Below are 14,977 nucleotides of genomic sequence, written 5' to 3' on the forward strand. Positions count from 1 at the left end.
TAAATGTAAAACAGAACCGGGCCTATTCTACAAATTCATAAACAAATTGCAGGTAAAGGATAATATCCAGAGGTTGAAAATGGGAAACAGATTCACGGAAAATGAAAAGGAAATGTGTGAAACATTAAATGAAAAGTTCCAAAGTGTGTTTGTACAAAATGAAATCTTCAGAGAACCAGACACAATAAGAATTCCAGAGAACAACATAGAGCGGATAGAGGTGTCTAGAGATGAAGTGGAAAATATGCTAAAGGAGCTCAGTAAGAACAAAGCAGCTGGCCCAGATGGAGTTTCACCATGGGTTCTGAGAGAATGTGCATCTGAGCTCAGCATTCCACTTCACCTGATTTTTCAAGCATCCCTGTGTACAGGAACCGTAGCAGACATGTGGAAACAGGCTAACATAGTTCCAATCTACAAAAGTGGCAGCAGGGAAGACCCCCTCAATTACAGTATAGACCTGTATTATTGACAAGCGTAATAGTGAAAGTATTGTAAAAACTAATCAAAAGTAAATGGGTAGAACACCTGGAGAGAAATGATATAATATCAGACAAATAGTATGGTTTTCGATCTGGAAGATCCTGTGTATCGAATTTACTCAGTTTCTATGATCGAGCCACAGAGAGATTACAGGAAAGAGATGGTTGGGTTGACTGCATCTATCTGGACCTAAGGCTTTCGACAGAGTTCCACATAAGAGGTTGTTCTGGAAACTGGAAAATATTGGAGGGGTAACAGGTAAGCATCTAACATGGATGAAAAATTTTCTGACTGATAGAAAAATAAGGGCAGTAATCAGAGGCAATGTATCGGAATGGAGAAATGTCACAAGTGGAGTACCACAGGGTTCAGTTCTTGCACCAGTGATGTTTATTGTCTACATAAATGATCTACCAGTTGGTATACAGAATTATATGAACATGTTTGCTGATGATGCTAAGATAATAGGAAGGATAAGAAACTTAGATGATTGTCATGCCCTTCAAGATGACCTGGACAAAATAAGTATATGGAGCACCACTTGGCAAATGGAATTTAATGTTAATAAATGCCATGTTATGGAATGTGGAATAGGAGAACATAGACCTCACACAACCTATATATTATGTGAGAAATCTAAAGAATTCTGATAAAGAAAGAGATCTAGGGGTGGTTCTAGATAGAAAACCATCACCTGAGGACCACAAAGAATATTGTGCGAGGAGCCTATGCCACGCTTTCTAACTTCAGAATTGCTTTTAAATACATGGATGGCGATATACTAAAGAAATTGTTCACGACTTTTGTTAGGCCAAAGCTAGAATATGCAGCGGTTGTGTGGTGCCCATATCTTAAGAAGCACATCAACAAACTGGAAAAGGTGCAAAGACATGCTACTAAGTGGCTCCCAGAACTGAAGGGCAAGAGCTACGAGGAGAGGTAAGAGGCATTAAATATGCCAAAGCTAGAAGACAAGAAAAAGAGGTGATATGATCACTAAATACAAAATAGTAACAGGAATTGATAAAATCGATAGGGAAGATTTCCCGAGACCAGGAACTTTAAGAACAAGAGGTCATAGATTTAAACTAGCTAAACACAGATGCCGAAGAAATATAAGAAAATTCACTTTCGCAGAGTGGTAGACGGTTGGAACAAGTTAGGTGAGAAGGTGGTGGAAGCCAAGACCGTCAGTAGTTTAAAAGCGTTATATGACAAAGAGTGCTGGGAAGACGGGACACTACGACCTTAGCTCTCATCCTGTAACTACACTTAGGTAATTACAAGAACACCGTTGGAGGAACAAACCCAGTGGTTGTGAGAGCTGCGAAAGGGGCTGCCCTGAAGATACCAGAACAGCCTCGGTAAACCACCATTGCAAAGTTCAGGCTCCAATTGAGCAACCACCCAGTGACTAGGGTCCCCTCTTAACACTTTCGCGCTCTCGGCGCTCAAAAAAAAACAATACCCCAGATGCTTTCGGCACTTCGCGCGCCTACGCGGTAAGACCGAAAAGTGTACACTCTTTTGACTGTCCTGACAATAATTGAAGGCGCACGTATTTAAATTTGGTATCACTGTGTTCGCAATGAAATTGTCTATAAGAGCATACCTATAAAATGCCGCCCAAGCATAAGGAGTATCAACACCAATAAAAAACTATGCAGATCACTCGCCGAGAGCGCCAAACAGCAACAAAATGTTTCCACTCTCTTAATGGTTGCGAAGCCTACAGTTGTCCTACATCGCTAATTTTGGTATCATTGGAATCGCAATAAAATTCTCTACACGGACATATGCATATGAATGTTTAATATAGGTAATTGCCCACCCGCAAGAGTGTGTGAAGTGGAGAGTAGTTAGCCGCGAGCACACTGGCGAAAACACAGGGGGGAAATCATGCTTGGAAAGTTTATACGTTTCCTGACCCTACTTTTCTATGTACGTATTTCTTTTTTATACCAATGTGTTCGCAATAAAATTTTCTATAAGATAAACTGTATAACATTTGTACAAAGCATGTGTAAGAGAAGCGCCAAATATAGAACCACGTCGCTCAGTATGCGTTCGCGGCAGAAACGAACGCATTGTTTTCGTTCGTTTGATGTTTGTCATGTTTATACTTGTTGAAACATTTTATAATTTGTATGACAGTGATCGCAGTAAAATTCCCTACACAGACATATACATAACACATACAAATATTTCCCACGTGTTGGATATATCAACGGCTAAAGGGAACCCACTGCCACCCCAAACATACTTTGTGTATTTTTTTTTTTACTCATAGAAGTTTATGTGATATAATATTCATTCTGGTACCAAAACATTCGCAAATAAATTCTCTACAAAACAAAAGTATCCCCATCCATTTCGGTTAAAAAATGGAATTTATAGAAATATTTTTTCGATGGACGAGAAAAGTAGGCTGTTATGCGGAATCGTAAGAGAAAACGGCGACGAGTTATCTCTAATCTAAAGCGCGAAAGTGTTAAAAAAAACAGTTGAAAACAGGACTGCAGCCGAAGCAAAGCAGCAGGAGGGTGAGAGACAGACACCATCCGAGAATCTCATACGAGGCCCAGCCAAGTTCAAACCCAGGACGAAACCAACTGGAACGGAACAAACTGGGACTTTCACCAATTCACCAGGAACCCAAACCCAGCAAGCTGGGAAAGAACCAGATCTCTGGCTTACACAAAGACCGGCTGGGAGCCCTCCCCAACCGTCAAGGTAGGCTAGAACCCGAAAACCTAACAGGCGCTGATGGGTCACCATGACCCTGGGTTAACCGCGTGAAGAAGCGAGGTGCCAGATTCAGACCAAATGAAAGACAACAAAAGCAGTAAGCCTGTTGCCATAACACAAACCCCAACCAATCTCTGAACCCCGGATAAAGAGGTATGTGCCAATAAGCATCCCTGAGGTCCAGAGAAATCATCCAAGAGCCCAGCTCGAGAAGAAGCCAGACTTGGGACAAAGTGGTAATCTGAAAGGAGGAGCAAAAAATTAAATGGTTCAGACAGGACAAGTCCAGAACGAACCGAAGATCAGCACAGTCCCGTTTCAAAACAAGAACCAAGCGGGAAATCCACCTTGTTTTTTCTTAAGTAGTTTCTACCACGCCCAAGCGAACCCAGTCCAAGACGACCCGACAGAGACACAATCGATAGGACGAACCGCCGCCCAACGGCACCAAAGGCTGATAGAAATGACCCGGAAAGCCCACAAATTGTAGGACCAGGCGAAGGCAAACAGAGCCAGCCTCACCCCAGCACCCAGTCACCAGGGGCGTCACAAAGGGATCAACCCGCGAAAGAGCCGGCGTGACCTCCGAGAAGCCGACTTCTGCACAGAGTGACCACCTCACCGACCAGTCTAAGAAGACCCTGGAGAACACACTGGCTCTGAAACTGCCATCAAAGGCCCACCTCAACCTAACAAAACCCGAGCCCTGGCAAGACCACCCCGAGAGGCCCGGGAACGGCCCCCCTCCCCTACCCAGAGCACCAACAAGTCGGAAATGGGGCAGCAACTGGTAAAAGCCACTGACAAAAATTAAGCAACAAGCCATGTCTCAAGCTGAATTCAAAGAGAGCAAGGACGGCCTGCCAACACATGAAACGAGAGGTAAAAAAAGTGGATTCGGCAGCCAAAGCCTTGGCAGCCGAAACCAAAACCCCAGCCGAAGGCCCCTCACTCAACGCCCCCCTCCTCCCCCCCACATCCTCTGAAAGCCAGTCCAAGGACAGCTCCAGACGACCGAAGAAGTGCAAGAATGAGGCCAAATGACCTTGAGTCCTATGGTCATTAGCAGCCAAACCAACCAAAAGAGAGTGGGAATCTGGGCAAGCAACTGCACCAGACCCACATCACGCAAAAGCGCCAGAGCGAAGATGCACCCATTGAGGAGCTCCATTGAGCTTCCCAAGAACCTGCAACACTGAAGTAACCTCCCATCAATCAAGTGTGCAGGAACAACAAAACCCATGCCAAGCTCCAAGAGACGAAAGGACAGTCTGTCAGCCAGGAAGACTCATAACGCACCCAACCGGGGAAGAGGAACTGTACTCAAATAAAGCCAGATCCATTACAGAAGCATAACCCAGGTCTCGCAGGAGGTAAGCACACTAAGGGCCTCCTGAACCTCTGCAGGGAAAATCCGAGAGGAAGGAAACCTCCAGAAGGATGAATCCAAGGAACCCAAAGGCACATGGAAACGAATAGTCCCCATTGAAAAGCAGAAATGCAGCAATAGGTACGCTGAGAAAACGACATCAGGGCCCAGCAACACATCACTCCCTACCTGGGGCGAATGAAGCATGACAGCTTCAGTCTCATGAATGCCGCCGAGAGGAAAGAGGACAGGACAACCAACCAGTATGGTTAGTTAGGCAGTATGGACTCCATACTTAAGCATTATACTGAAGTGGCATAACTGGTTGACTTGTCAGTGTTCAAGAGAGTACTGTACTTAAAAAACACCTCCAAAGAATACCTTATCAACCAGGCTGTGATTCAGGCTGCGAGCAGCTGCGTCCAACAGCATAGCTGACCAGACCACAACCAGAATACAAGGTCTAGATCACCTGGGTTTAGACCCAGCCACAGGAACGTTTATCCCCAGAACCAAAAACAGGTACACAACAGGTAGCTGAACACGAATAAAGTACTTTATAAATAATATTCACACTCCAATAAATTCAACATTTATATAATATTTACATGTAAATATGAATAAACATGTTTATCACATTCACAAAAGGAAACTTTATCGGATCTGGAATGATATCCTGTATGTACAAAGTCCAGATTTTTTTTTAATTGTGCCTGTATAATAACAAGTCAATTCTACATACCTCCTCCATTTCTGCCTTTTGCTCTACCTTTGCTTCTGTACCAACTTCTGGCTCCGTCCTGAAATAAAAACAAGATATTCTTTTATTAGATTTATTAGATTAGATATTCTTTTATTTAGATTTGTCTCCCTCGAGAAGAAGGAGACGGCTGCAGTAAAACATACCGATGACCACGACCAAAAGAGCAAAGACCTCTGCACCGGAGAAGAGCATGAAGCTCCACCACCTGACCCCCAAAGGCTAATGCCAACAGAAAAAGAGCCTTAGCCAAACAATCCTGAACCGAAGGGGCCACAACAAACCGAGAAGATAGATAGGAGAGCACTCTGTTTAAAGACCAGGATGGCTCAGATGGCGCATGAGCAGGCCGGAGGTGAAACAACGCATGAGACAGCTTGCAAAATGGTGAAGAAGTAACATCGATACCGAAAGCAAGCTGCAGCAGCTCCACCAGCGCTGCACGATACGAGGCAACAGTATTAGGCATAAGATGACGGTCCTGGAACAACGAAGAGAGAAAGGACACCACCACCCTAACTGAAAGCGAAGAGCAATGACGAAGAATCAAAAAGAAAAGGAAGGACCGCCAGGAAACTTTATACTGCTGCCAAAAAGAAGCCCACAGGTGGAAAACCATCAAGGAGGCCACCTGGGCACCAGAGAGATGGTGATAAACCAGAGTGAAAAACACCAAACGCGAGGAGAAAAGCGAACCAGTCTCGTACCGGACCAGGCCGATCTCCAGAAAGAGGCGGAGCCACGGAAAAACCTCCGGGTTCGGACACCGGGCAAGCAGCGCCTGAAACCACGGCTGGGCCAGCCATCATGGGGCCAAGAGGACTACTCGCCTCTGATAAGTCTCCAAGTGAGCCAGGACCTGGAGCAACAGCTGAACCAGGGGAAAGAGGTACAGAAACCCCCACCTCGACCAGTCCTGCCGTAAGGCATCCACCCCGACAGCCTCACAGTCGGGGAAGGGCACCACATATACCGGAAGATGCCTCAACCACGCCGACGCGAAGAGGTCCACCTCCGGGCACCCGAACGTCTGGTAGAGCCAACTGAATGAGTCGGCGTCGACAGTCCATTCCATGGACAGGGGAACAAACCGGGACAGGCCGTCCGCCAGGACATTGGACACCCACCCCCCCGGACGTGAATCGCCAGGAGAGCCAACCCCCAAGAACTCAGCACACGAATCACCCGAAGAGACCAACCCCAAAGAGCCAAGGACCACATCCAACCCCCTCGGTTCAGGCAATGAACCACAAGGGAGCAGTCCGAATGGAGCCAGATCATCAATCCGCTGGCGACACGAACCCTCCGAAGCGCAAACCACACCGCCGCGAACTCCCGCGGATTGCTGTGAGCCCGACAGAAGGTCGGACCCCACCGCCCCTTGTCGACCTGGTGAGTACTGGTCACAAAGCCACAGCCGAGAGACTATGCATCCGTGAACACATCGAGCGAGGACTCAGGTAGGCGTCAAGGCCCAGAACCCCGAAAAACCCGAAGAGGAAGCCGGCGACACAGCAGCAGACACAAGGCCGGGGGGGGGGGGGGGGGGGGGGGAGGAAGCGAGAAAGGCGGAAGGGACGTCCCCGAAGGAACAAGAACAGCCGACAAAGCCAAACCCAACCCGCCAGGCAGACCAACATCACAAAGTTCAGGCTTCCGCATAGACCCCTCGAGCAACCGTCGGGTGACCCGGGAGCCAACAGAAACAAGCTCAGGCGGGACCTCAGCCGAAGGAGAGACGTCAGAGGAAGAGGCAAGGAAGCAGTCCGAGAGTCCCACACAAGACCCAGCCAGTACCGAACCTGGGAGGGAACCAGATGGGACTTCCTCCAGTTCACCTGAGACCCAAAACGGGCAAGCTGGGAAAGCACCAAATCCCTAGCGAGCAGACACGCGGACCGACTAGGGGCCCGAACCAGCTAGTCGTTGAGAAAAGCCAACACCCGAACACCTAACAGATGCAGACGGGCCACCACGACCTGGGTAAGGCGTGTGAACACGTGAGGTGCCAGAATCAACCCAAATGGGAGACAACGAAAGCGGTAACACTGGCGCCCCACTGCAAAATCGAGCCAGTCCCAGAAACCCAGATGAATAGGGACGTGCCAATACATGTCCTTGAGGTCCAGGGACACCATCCAAGTGCCCGGCTCCAGCAGAAGCCAGACCTGGGACAGAGTGGTCATCGGAAACGAGGGCCAAGAAACCCAAGCGTTCAGATTCAAGTTCAAGTTCAAGTATGTTTATTGAGACAAGAAAAAATACATCTCAAAGGGATAGAGTAGCTTAGGCTATTTCTACCCCACTAGCGTTCAGATGGGGCAAGTCCAGAATGAACTGCAGGTCTGCACAGCCCCGTTTCGGAACTGGAAACAGGCGGGAGACCCACCTGAGAAGAGATGTCATTTCAACCACGCCTGAGCGCACCCACTCCATGATGACCCGACAGAGCGCAGGAGAGGAAGCCTGCCCCGTCAGCCCTGATCCCCCAAGGAGGGGCCATCCAATGCCACCACAGGCTGAGATAAACGACCCAAAAAGCCCACAAATCATGTGACCAGGCATGAGCGAACAGGGCAAGCTTCCTCCCCCCCACTGCCCCGTCAATGGGACGAACCTCGAAAGGACCGCTGCCCCTTACGAGAATCCGACCTGCACGCAGAGCGAACATCGCGCCGACCAGGCGCAGGCAGCACCGGCACCGAACCCGACACCTGTGACCATCCCCGACGAACGGAATCGCGAGCCTTGGCACGACCCCGCCGGGAAGGAACCACCCGGTTCCCCCAGAGAACCAACAAATCAGACATAGGGCGGCAAGTGGAAGAAGCCGCCTGAATATAACGCTCAACCGCTGAAGCCTCAAAAAGCAAAGGACAAAAAGGAGATGACAACCGAAGAACCAGGGCCTAAGCGGATTCCAAGGAGGAAGTCAGAACTGCCTGTCGACACGCGAAACGCGCAGCGAAAAACCGCAGCAACACCTCCGCAGGAACGGCGCAAACAGCTTAAAAAGAGCAGACGACACACGAGCAGCTGAGACTAAGGCGCCAGACCCATGAACAGCCCCAAGTACCTCTACATCCTCCGCAAGTCAATCTGAAGACAGCTCCAGGAGGGAAAAAGAAATGCAGGACCGAAGCCAACAAGCCACGAGCGCGTAAGTCCTCAGCCACAAGTGCAGCCGACAGTGTAGGAACCTGCACATGAAGCTGAACCGCACCAACAAAAAGTGAGACCAAAAAGAAGACCACTGTAACAGAAACAGAAGACAAGGAACAGAGACAGAAACAGACAAAACGAACATCTAGATACTGTACCTCACACTGTCACTGAGAAGAATGTCATAAATATGTTATAAAAAGATTTGCCACGTGCGAACCATACTAAAGGCGGTACATCACACATTGAAAGTGCAACCACTATGACTTACGGAAAGCCTCAAACCATCTTATATTATTATAAAAAACAGTAAATTTATTTTCAAAAAACACATGTTTTCTCACTTAAGCTATATTTCTTTACATACATAATTCTAAAAATGCTAATGCTTTGTTTTATTAATTCTATTTGCAGTTGTGAATACATGCTAGCGCAAGCATATGAATGCTCAAAATTCTTTTAGCACTAATGTGGGGACCGGCATGTTGATTCTCACTTTTTTTATTTAATATTATATATTTGGCATTTATTTTTAATATACAGTACTGTAAAATTATATATGTACATGTATAACTATCATATAATATACATAATACAAGTTTACAAAAACCCAACCATGGTCTAGCTACTGTATATGAATACAGTATATTCCATCAAGTCTGCAGACATTACGATGTGTTGTGTTTACTCTAGCATACCTGGAGTATACCTGGAGAGGGTTTCGGGTGTTTGACCTCCCAAGCCCGGCCTCAGGCCAGACTCACAAGCATGTCTAGTTTTATGAAGCCCAAATTATATATATCACAGCTCTGCACTTTAAATCAATAAAATTTACTCACCTACTTGTACTTGCCTAGTAATGTTTGTGGGAGTTGAGTTTTGGCTCTTTGATCCCGCTTCTAAACCTTCAATCAACTGGCGTACAGGTTTCCGAGCCTAGTATATGATGTTAACAGCTCATACAATATTATGGTTTTAATATTTACCAATAAATTATATACGAAACTGAGTGCAAACAACTGAAACATATGAACTGAGTGCAAAACAGTAGCTATAACTTGATGTCCTGAGCATGTCTAGTATGTGGTACACTGGACCTAGTATTGTCAGTCGGCGGCTATGCCATGAATACCTTTAAATTATATATGTCAGAGATTATAAAGCTCAACTTCTAAACTTGAAATTTCCCTAATTTCGAAAACAGTGTATTGGTGGGAAGAGTTGACGATATGGTTGGCAGCGTCAGGCCAGGACAGCAAGCACCTTACTGGATTTACAGCTAAATAGACCACAGTACACACCCAGGGAGGCTTCAGTGCAACAGGCGAAACACATTACTATTACTTACATTGTGGAATATGAGAAGAGAGAGAGAAATAGAGGACGCTGGCAGTGTGGCGTTCCGGCGTCGCTGCCCACAACAAACTCTCCGCCTCCCAACCTTCCTCTCCCCTCACACACCAACTCTCACTACTCACCAATGTCTTAATAGCATTGTTCAATAAATAAATACAATAAATTATAAAACTCTGTCCCAATTCACAAAAGACAAATTATTTGCGTTATTTTATTTGAATAAAGCGAATGTCGACAAAAGGAATCCGAAGTCACGACCAATTCCGGGACAGCCCATTCATGGTCGGCCATCACAGACGATCCACATTAACAAGTATTTTGGCAACATTCTCATAAAAAAACTCACAAAATAATTAATACTTATCAAAGAAGTGATTATAATATGGATGTGCTTAATAGCGTGTTGGGTGCAGAGAGCGGCGGCTGTGTAAGTTATACAGTCACTCTCCACCAGCGGTCATATTTTCGTACAAGGCCACGCTTAAAATTGACCCTGTATAATTATAATAATAATTCAAATTCAAAAGTCAAATGTTTATTCAGGTAAAAGTACATACATAGAAGATGAGTTACAAACATAATGTTGGATTTATAGATAGAGCCAGTACATATAGTACATACAAATCTGTTAAAGTGCCTGATTTTCTTAAAGCTAATTTTAATATCCTACGAACTTTTTTTTGGTCAAATAGATTGGAAAGTCTTAGGCATAGGGGTGGGCCGGTCTTGGAGCAAGACGTGAACCCAACGAAGGGCGATGTAAAAGGGGATTTGGTTCTCCCTCCAAGCCTTCTTCCTTGGAGATCAGCATCCCTCCAAATGGATTGCCATAACTGCCAATGTGCTCAGAATGTATAACTTTAATCACCCCTATCAAGAGAGACAACAACAACACTTTCCTGCCCCATGGGAGATCACTCCTTTCCAAATTACTGTCCCCTCTTTCCCACCCAAGAAGCTGATTAAAGAACACTGCCCTGGTGACTCTCTATTACTCCCTCATCTATTCATATCTCAACTATGGTATTTGTGGTTGGGGTTCTACTACCCAAAATCATTTACGTCCTCTAATTACTCAACACAAAGCTGCTATTAGGACAATATCCAACTCTGGCCCCAGACATCACTCGGTACCCCTACTCAAATCTCTGAATATTCATTGAAGGTTGTAACAGAACCCATGAGCACCACACCAGAAATAAATACAGTTTTGATATTCCAAGAGTACGACTTAATCAAACTAGAAATTCTCTACAAATCAAGGGACCCAGAATGTGGAATGACCTTCCCAACCATGTTAAAGACTGTACTTCTCTCAACCAGTTTAAGATAAAAACGAAGCACTACCTAATAAATTCCCTGTAACCTTCCTTACCCCTCTATTGTCAACCCATGTCTGTTTTTTTTTAAACAACGCTGTTTGTCGACCTAATTGTATTTGTGCTGCTTTTTCAGCCATGTTCCCCCCTTTTTTATCTCTATTTTTATTTGTTCTCAACACATTTTATTCTTTATACTCAATTAGTATTAAGCTTTAGTCATTAATGTTTTTCATGACCGAAACGCTTTGCGTAATAGTGGCTTTAGGCATTGTATATACTAGCTCTATCTATAAATCCATCAATCTTTGTAAAATCTCTTGTATACCTTACCTAAATAAACATTTATTTATTTTATTTATTATTTATTTAACAAGCCTTGCTTGTTCTTTATTCGGTTGCAGATGGTACCAGTTTTTGCAGGAACATGAAGATGTTCAACTGCTGGGCGAGCCCTCTCCTACTCATTTGAGGGGAGGGAGAGTATATTATGCTTGTTTGATAAATGCTGAGGGCATAGAGGGGAACTGTCTTACTGTGGATGAAAAGCTAAGTGATCATTTTGCATTACAAATACAGCTTAAACTAGATAAAAAGCATGCCTCCCTTCAGAAGAAAAGGTTAAAGTTTAATGAGGGAGAATTAAGGGGTCTTGTTGGCCATATTAAGTCTTGGTATGATACTTATAAGCCAGTTTCGGCAGAAGCATTTTATGAAGATTTAATTAAGGAGGTAGATGTATTTAATGCAACATTGAACCGGAAAACATCTAGTATAAAAAAGCATCCCCCCAGAATAGAAAATTATGCACATGACAAGATGCTTAAGGGGTGGACAATAACAATGAGGAGAGCTCACAGGAATTGGAATAAGAATGGTAGGACTGAGGAAGGGAAGAATGCTTTACTGGCAGTTGCTAGGCTGTGTGGGGAGAAGAGAAAGGAAATTAGGAGCAAGTATTGGCAAGAGTTTGCAGAGAAAGTTGGGAGTAACAGAAACTTGAAGGAAATCTGGCAAGACGTAAATAAAATAAGGGGTAAGAAGCATAATTTTGTTGCACATCCTGATCCGCAATGAATTGCAAATGGTCTCGTAAATAAATAGGCGGAAGCTGCCAAACTTAGTTCATTACCCGCTGTAACGAGAGAGTCATTAGATTCTTGGAAAGATCTAAGAAAGGATTTTATACTTACAGCAGGTAACAGTGGTGATGTCACTTGCACAGGTATTACCAGAGAAGAACTAATAACGGCGATTAAAGTTGGGAAATCTACCGCCCCTGGGGAGGATGGAGTAACTTATGAAATACTTAATGAACTTGCCATTATGACGAAAAGCCCACTGTTAGACCTCTTTAATATTAGTTATAAAGAGGGCAGTATTCCCAGTAAATGGAAAACAGCTATGATCATCCCTATCCCTAAAGCAAATGGAGAGTACAGACCTGTGTCTCTAACCTCGTGTTTATGTAAAATGATGGAGAGGATCATTTTAAATAGACTTTTATATATAATAGGTGATCAGCTGTCTAGTAATTTGTTCGGGTTCCTCAGAGGAAAAAGTATCTCTTATTGTATTATTAAATGTCTAGCTAATGAAAATGATTATTATAGAATTTTTATTGATTTACAAGGAGCTTTTGATAAAGCCACCAAAGAGGTTATTTTATATGAATTAGCTGGTCTTGGTGTTAAAGGGAGATTATTGCGCTGGATAGGGGATTATCTTTACGAAAGGAAGGCTCAGGTGTGGTATCAAGGTTGTATGTCAGGTGTGAGATGTTTTGAACTCGGCATACCTCAGGGAGGAGTGTTGAGTCCCACTCTGTTTAATGTACTAATGAATAAGATAGCGTCTGAGAGATACTCAAATGGGGTAACTCTGATCATATATGCCGATGATATTTTGTTTCAGGGCAAAGATATTTCAAAGGTTCAAACAGTGTTGGACAATTTTGGAAACCTGTGTCACCATATGGGACTGGTGGTTAATGAAAACAAAACTAAGTTTGAATGTAGAAATCGGAGGCCCATTATATTGAAAATAAACGGTAAAAATATAGAGAGAGTTAATATATATAAATATTTAGGCATATATGTTGGTTATACCCATGAGAGTTTGGAAGCTGAGATGAACAGACTGTTGGGTCAATGTCGGAAGAGATTACAACCTCTGAAGGCCTTGGCATGCTGTGGAAAGGGAGTGGGAGTCCCTGTGCTACGAATGATATACTTGAGTACTGTAAGATCTCTTATTGATTATGCTGCACCTGTCATTTCTTGTTTTGGTAAAGGTAGGATAGGCAAGTTGGAGAAGGTACAAAATGAAGCCATGAGAATTATCTTAGGATGCCCAAGAAATGCTATGATTGAGATAATGAGGATGGAGTTGAATCTGCAGAGTATTGGGGATAGAATTGCAGAGATAAATGTAGCCTCTGCCATTAGATTAACGAGAGGTGGGGGAGCTAATGAATTAATCCTCTCAGTTCAAAAGGTGGGAAGAAATGAACAATGTATGATAAAGAAAAGAGCACGTTTCGAAGCGATACGAGCCGGAGCTGGAACGTAACTGAGGGAGAGACTCGAATTCGAATTCGAAAAATACAGAAGATGCCCATTGGGGCGAGCCTTGAAGTGGGGACAGCTGAAGAGAAGTCGGTGAGAGGAAATGCTGAAGTTGAAGAGAAAGTGCCAGGGCTTGACCCAGCTGCGTGTCAAAGAGTCGATGCTGTAGCAACCCCACATCTGGCTAGGCTGGGAGACGGGTCTGAAAGGCGGCAGTGGCAGGTTTTCTTTCCTCTTGGTGTGTGGAGTCTGTCTTCGACGTCGGGTACCACCATCTCAAAGCAGTCATAGCAGTCTCCGTGGTGTAGTGGTAAGACACTCGCCTGGCGTTCCGCGAGCGCTATGTCATGGGTTCGTATCCTGGCCGGGGAGGATTTACTGGGCGCAATTCCTTAACTGTAGCCTCTGTTTAACGCAACAGTAAAATGTGTACTTGGATGAAAAAACGATTCTTCGCGGCAGGGGATCGTATTCCAGGGACCATAGGATTAAGGACTTGCCCGAAACGCTACGCGTACTAGTGGCTGTACAAGAATGTAACAACTCTTGTATATATCTCAAAAAAAAAAAAAAAAAAAAAAAAACGAGCAAAATTAGGTCCCCATCCCCCTAAAGAGGGGGAGGAGGGCAGCTGCCCTCACTAGGTTTCTTTCTTCTTTCTTCTATTTTTTCTTGCTTCTAGTAGTCATTTGTTGATTTTCTTTGTACTGGGCGTAGTCTGGTGGGAAAAGGTCCTTTGCCAATGTGGCTTCGTCGCATTCGAATAAGATTACATCGTTCTTTAGAACGAACTTTTGGCCTGGATTGTTCAGCAGGCATTCTGCATACCTCGTGTTGAGTATTTTGCTGGTGATGCGCCTGTATGCGGGAGATCCAGGTGTCATAGAGCGAAGAGACTCGTGGAGACTCCGCTGGTATTGAGGGTGGTGAATGTGCTTCAGTGTCCTCTGGTGCTGGGGGTGGTGATTGAGCTTCGATTTCAACATAGGCATTCGAATCGTCATCAGAAGACGTGGTGTAGCTTGCAGGAGAAGTTGGTGGCAGTATCGTTGCATCTGATGTAGTCGCTGGTATAACTGGAGCAATAGGATCTGGGTTGACAGGCGTCTCTGGTGTGGGGTCGGACTCTGGTGGAGAGGAGCCATCGGTAAACATGGCCTCTGGTATCACGAGATACCAGAGGCACGAGGTAGTGGAAAGGGTTACGCACGAG

General features: G+C 44.9%; 1 protein-coding gene across 2 annotated transcripts in view; it reads right to left on the minus strand.

Moving 5' to 3' along the window:
• The window catches only part of LOC123768524 (methyl-CpG-binding domain protein 4), a 60,593-nt gene extending 50,576 nt beyond the window's left edge, over nt 1-10,017 (minus strand). Inside the window, exons 1-2 of one of the 2 annotated variants that reach the window (XM_045759181.2) lie at nt 9,871-10,017; nt 5,343-5,400 (exon numbers count right to left, since the gene is read on the minus strand). In XM_045759181.2, coding sequence (XP_045615137.1) covers nt 5,343-5,400; nt 9,871-9,872 — 60 coding nt within the window. In that variant the 5' untranslated portion in view covers nt 9,873-10,017. The remainder of the gene's footprint in view (nt 1-5,342; nt 5,401-9,870) is intronic. The other variant, XM_069317129.1, reaches the window with a different exon arrangement.
• Between the last annotated feature and the right edge of the window lie 4,960 nt (nt 10,018-14,977).

This window comes from Procambarus clarkii, chromosome 86 (genome assembly GCF_040958095.1).
Source record: "Procambarus clarkii isolate CNS0578487 chromosome 86, FALCON_Pclarkii_2.0, whole genome shotgun sequence".
Classification (NCBI taxonomy): Eukaryota; Metazoa; Arthropoda; class Malacostraca; order Decapoda; family Cambaridae; genus Procambarus; species Procambarus clarkii.